The sequence below is a fragment of the Sebastes fasciatus genome, chromosome 14, assembly GCF_043250625.1.
Source record: "Sebastes fasciatus isolate fSebFas1 chromosome 14, fSebFas1.pri, whole genome shotgun sequence".
In the NCBI taxonomy this organism is placed as follows: domain Eukaryota; kingdom Metazoa; phylum Chordata; class Actinopteri; order Perciformes; family Sebastidae; genus Sebastes; species Sebastes fasciatus.
The window spans coordinates 18085578-18091797 of NC_133808.1; the positions used below are offsets into that span (position 1 = coordinate 18085578).

General features: G+C 38.6%; 1 protein-coding gene across 1 annotated transcript in view; it reads left to right on the forward strand.

The window, feature by feature from the left end:
* kcnh7 (potassium voltage-gated channel subfamily H member 7) overlaps positions 1 to 1673 on the forward strand; it is a 61789-nt gene extending 60116 nt beyond the window's left edge. The window contains exon 19 of the mRNA XM_074659391.1: positions 193 to 1673. Coding sequence (XP_074515492.1) covers positions 193 to 522 — 330 coding nt within the window. The 3' untranslated portion in view covers positions 523 to 1673. The remainder of the gene's footprint in view (positions 1 to 192) is intronic.
* The last annotated feature ends 4547 nt before the right edge of the window (positions 1674 to 6220 follow it).

The following is a 6220-nucleotide window of genomic DNA, read 5'->3' on the forward strand; positions in this document are numbered from 1 at the left end:
TCATCCAAATCTGAACCTTTTTTACTAAAACTAGGTTACCGAGTCTAAAAACAATATTTAATGAATACAAAAGGCTGCATGGATAAACTTTAATTCAATGGATTTAGTTTTAGAGTTAACGTAAAAAGGTAAAAGGTCCGTTAACGCCAGTGTGGGAAACTAAGTTGTATATTCTGCCAATCTTCTTCTTAGGGCCCCAACAACAAACTGGAGAGGGCCATTCAGGAATCCAAAGACTCTCTGTCGAGCTTGGCCAACGTGAATGCACCCATCGAGGGCAGCCTTACAACATTGCTTGTACAAAGACATACAGAGCCACAACAACAACAACAACAACAACAACAACAACAACAGCAGCAGCAACAACAGATCACAGGGCATCAACAGTCCACACTGATCCTTCTTCCAGCTGAAACCTCTTCCACCTCCTCTTCCTCTTCCTCCCCAGCTCCTTCTGACTCCAACCTGAACACCGCTGGACTCCACAGACCCGTCTCAGACTCAGAGTTTCCGAGGCCATAAACCTTCCAGCAGCACGGTGTTCTAATATCTGGGTTGTAATGCTGTAGTTACTTTTTAAGTAGCAGCTTTTTATCAGCATGCTGGCACAGACCTCTGTATTGTTCATTTGCAATGGCTTGGTAATAGTAGTAAGTTGTTTTCTTTTTATTATGCATGCGGATAAAATACTGTTTGCTGCAGTCAACAGTGTGTTAAACTGTTTTCTGCAGTTATCAGTGTAATAACGATGGTTACATATTGTAACAGTAGTTCTATCAACACAGAAGCCCTCTGATGGACTCTTTAAGCATCATCACACACACTCAAAACGTACATGTAAATGCCTAACCAATCAGAATGAACCTATTCAACCACATAGAGAGCGGCCCCTACAGGAGGAAAGCACTTCCCCATTTATAAGAAAAAGTCTACAGCTTCTTAATTAAGTTCAACGTAATGGGCAGGGACGCTGGTTGAATGGCTCCAGCTGGTTGTTGTGATAGAACTAGCACTACAGCACCTAATCAACTTTCTGTTTCGCCCAGGCTTTGTACTCTAATGGGCTCTAATGGACTCTGTACCACTCCTCATGACTCAACATATTATGTCCCAACACACAATTGGTCACACTGAGCCGGGCTGAGTGGGCCACAAGGCTACGGTTTGCAAAGCGCACCAGTGCACCAGTCTAATTACAATCGCAACTTTATTCGTGGACCCCAGCAAACAGGCCTGACGAGAGATGTGTCCCTCCGTCCATCATTACCTGCTAGGCAAGAGGAGCTGACTGACCTACCTCACACTAGACAAGCCCTAAAGTCCAGCACTCCAGGTATCGGTGCATCACATCACGTGTTTCTTGCTTGTGTCAGCTGCAAAACTCTGGTAAGATTAGCTCCCCCAACACCCTGGTCATAGCCACTACCAGGAAGCTTATTGAAAGATGCTGGGACACAGTCTTTAGCTATGGGGTATGACACATGCGTAGTGTAACTGGAGCTGCGGTCGTGCGTTGCTATTGGCTCAATTTCGGCAAGTGCAGACCAGATTTTACCTTGCAGGACACCAGGAAGTGCATGCACAGTATGACTCAAGCCAACTGCTTCTCAACATCCCAAGGTATGTAGGGGATGAACATGCTTGGCAAGATCTGGGGAGCGACCAAAAACAGGGCAGTAAAAGGCCACACACACAGATCCCCCACGAACAGAAATCTGGGGTTTCCGGGGAAAACACTGCCAGGAGAGTTGCTGTCCATCGACTCATAGAAATGTGAAATGCCTTTTGCATAGTTCATTTTCTTTGGACAGGAATTTGCCTCGTCATGACTTTCATATCTGTAGTCAGAAGAGGGAAAGGTTATCTCCCCAGAATCTGAGTGTCAACAGAGAGCAGCTACTGTACCACTCACTGCCAAAGTGGCCCTAGAGACAGGGCAACGCTATTGATCACTCAGCTTCCTACAGTATACTCTAGTCAGTCTAAAAAGGGAAGTAGAGATGGAGACCACGACTAAAGATTGTAAATGCTGGCTGGAGGTGGCCCACCTCTTTTACCAGGCTGCCCAGGCAAAGTCCAACCTGAGACTTGGAAGCAGGATTTGTGAGCCAAAGCTAGGCTTGTGTCCTCATTGCCATCATACATGTACTGTATGATCACCTAAAGCACGAGGAGGGGACTTTGTCACAACAGGAAAATGGTGACACAGCCGCTCTTCCTCCAGTTGATGAAATATTTGCCGGACACCTGACTCTGAGGAACTGACAAGGCCATAGGTTGAAACAAACACGGTGAATTTCCTCCACTAGGATACTGTCCAACCTGGTAAGTCCTGTTGGAGCCTGTTCGAGTCTAAAAGCCTGTGTGCGATACATATACAGACTCTACCACTTCCAGTAGAGGGCCTGCATGCTGCATTTAGTGCAATACAGCATCATTACAAAGGTGTGAGAACAGTTTTCTTATCCTTAGTTGTATGCCCGTCTTCTCTGAAGTGTGACTCAGGGGTTAGGGAAAAATTGCACTGCAATATACAGTACAGTATCAAGTATACTGTAGTTTTCTTCTTTAAAACAATGTGCATTATTACTGTGCAACACTGGCGTGCACCTACTGTACGACGTTAAGCCAACAGAACACACCATACATGCTTGTCCGGGCAGATATCATAACATGCAGAGGTTCAGAGTGTCCTGCTGTTATCCCAGAGCTCTGACGGACACGTATGATGTCGGTATTTCTACATGGCAGTGCATGTGTTTTATATTTATATATTTACTGTTTTGCACTGCTTATGAGCCCAAAGTAGCACATTACAATATAAAAATGATGTCAGCATATTTGTCTCTTTTTAGGATGCACTTAGAGAGTGTGTAAGAGGGGGAGCAGGGACACGTGGAAAGTTAGTACTTGCGCATAAACAGGCCCCAGAGAGGGTCTTGTGCCTATACAACCAACCCAAATGCTAAGTCAGCATATTCATGTAGAACTAACCATAACATCGACGAAGCATATCATTTCCCTGTACTGTTTTTGTTGGCAAATGTACATTCAAGTTATAATGCTGTTAGACAACTGTTAGGAGATAAATGCATCACATTGCAAGATGTTAAAAAAAAAAAAAAAAAAATATTTTTTTTAACTGAGTAAATTATATGAGAAACTCTTTAGCAAAACAGTAGTACATATGTTTGTTTTGAAGCTGTGGGAGCAATAAATGAAAACACTTATATAGTTGTGTCATATTTCTCTTTAGGTGTTTTAACAGTGGTCATTACCGCCACAGTATACGGAACAAGGGAGACATAAAGATGTGGGGCTCCATTGGAGTATTGTGTTGTACGTAGTTTGTTGCAGTTGCTGGTAGTAGTAAAGCTGATGGGCGGCTTTGGGGGGTGAACTGTTGTCAGGGAGCCCGTTATGTTTTAGCTTTGCCCCTGATCATGTGCTAACCTCAATAATCACTAGAATGAAACTATACTTGTGTGAAGAAAGGGGGATATCAATTAGGCTATGTAAATCATAATAATATTGATAAAATAACGCATATTTCATATTTAGTTTTGAGGTGTTTATGTGTATAATTGACAGGCAAATATATTCTTGATTGTTGAACTAGGTCTGGAGTTACCAAGCAGTGGTGAAAGGAGGATTGAGATCCTATAGTGGAAAAAACTACAATCAGAAAAACATACTTACAATAAGTATAAAAAAGTGTCATAACTTTTTAGTTTGTATTATAGGTAGCTTCCATGTGGTGGAGAAAGAATAATAATATTCCATCTCCATGGAGTATTTCTACTCCTGTAACGGTGCACAAAATAAAAAAAGACATACTGTAAGTAAAAATAACTCAACATGGTACTTAAAGGTCCTGTCAAGGTCCTCCAAACCTTCTCATTTTACAGCTAAACAGTACACTACAAGATGTTTCTGAAAACATTTGAGGCAAGAAATAGGCATACAGTAACAGAATATTAATTCATATTTGATCAGTGCTGCCTAGTTTGACCGTTTGATCGGAGTTTGCGAGTGATTGACAGCTGCCTCCGTTGAATGAACAGCCAATAGGAACGCTCTCTCTGAAATGACCTGTGATTGGCCAAAGTCTCCTGTCACGGGCTCGATTTTTTAAAGCCTGAAAACAGCCATGAGGAGGTGTATCTCTCAGAACACTTGAATTACAATATGCTGAAAGGATATTATGGAATTTCTTTGCCAAACGATGCCAAAAATATTCTGCCTACAGCAGGTTCAACCAGTTTGCGGGCTCCCTTCTAGCCACTATACCGTCCAGCCTCTGCAGGCGCAACATGAGAGTGAGGGAGAATCTATCAATCAATCAAATGTTTTTAATCAGCCACAATTAAAAACACTTGCTGTGTGAGTGGACAATGGGTCACTAAATGTACTCACCTTTAAACAAGTTCCTGACATAATTTTATAATAATATATTTATACAAGGACACATGCAACACTCTTATTAACAGGTGAGTACTAACAACAGGTCACTGTTATTATGAATATTAGAGACATTGTGTATGGTGTTTAACAACAGGTCACTGTTATTATTATGGATATTAGAAACATTGTTTATGGTGTTTAACAACAGGTCACTGTTATTATTATGAATATTAGAAACATTGTTTATGGTGTTTAACAACAGGTCACTGTTATTATGAATATTAGAAACATTGTTTATGGTGTTTAACAACAGCTCACTGTTATAATTATGAATATTAGAAACATTGTTTATGGTGTTTAACAACAGGTCACTGTTATTATTATGAATATTAGAAACATTGTTTATGGTGTTTAACAACAGGTCACTGTTATTATGAACATTAGAAACATTGTTTATGGTGTTTAACAACAGCGCACTGTTATTATGAACATTAGAAACATTGTTTATGGTGTTTAACAACAGGTCACTGTTATTATGAATATTAGAAACATTGTTTATGGTGTTTAACAACAGCGCACTGTTATTATGAATATTAGAAACATTGTTTATGGTGTTTAACAACAGGTCACTGTTATTATGAATATTAGAGACATTGTTTATGGTGTTTAACAACAGCGCACTGTTATTATGAACATTAGAAACATTGTTTATGGTGTTTAACAACAGCGCACTGTTATTATGAATATTAGAAACATTGTTTATGGTGTTTAACAACAGCGCACTGTTATTATGAATATTAGAAACATTGTTTATGGTGTTTAACAACAGGTCACTGTTATTATGAATATTAGAGACATTGTTTATGGTGTTTAACAACAGCGCACTGTTATTATGAACATTAGAAACATTGTTTATGGTGTTTAACAACAGCGCACTGTTATTATGAACATTAGAAACATTGTTTATGGTGTTTAACAACAGCTCACTGTTATTATGAATATTAGAAACATTGTTTATGGTGTTTAACAACAGGTCACTGTTATTATTATGAATATTAGAAACATTGTTTATGGTGTTTAACAACAGGTCACTGTTATTATGAATATTAGAGACATTGTTTATGGTGTTTAACAACAGCGCACTGTTATTATGAACATTAGAAACATTGTTTATGGTGTTTAACAACAGCGCACTGTTATTATGAACATTAGAAACATTGTTTATGGTGTTTAACAACAGGTCACTGTTATTATGAATATTAGAAACATTGTTTATGGTGTTTAACAACAGGTCACTGTTATTATTATGAATATTAGAAACATTGTTTATGGTGTTTAACAACAGCGCACTGTTATTATGAACATTAGAAACATTGTTTATGGTGTTTAACAACAGCTCACTGTTATTATGAATATTAGAAACATTGTTTATGGTGTTTAACAACAGGTCACCGTTATTATTATGAATATTAGAAACATTGTTTATGGTGTTTAACAACAGCTCACTGTTATTATGAACATTAGAAACATTGTTTATGGTGTTTAACAACAGGTCACTGTTATTATTATGAATATTAGAAACATTGTTTATGGTGTTTAACAACAGCGCACTGTTATTATGAATATTAGAAACATTGTTTATGGTGTTTAACAACAGCTCACTGTTATTATGAATATTAGAAACATTGTTTATGGTGTTTAACAACAGCTCACTGTTGTTATTATTATGGATATTAGAAACATTGTTTATGGTGTTTAACAACAGAAAACAGTGTCTCAGTATGTTGCAAGCAAATGTTGATGTAGTTTATGTGCT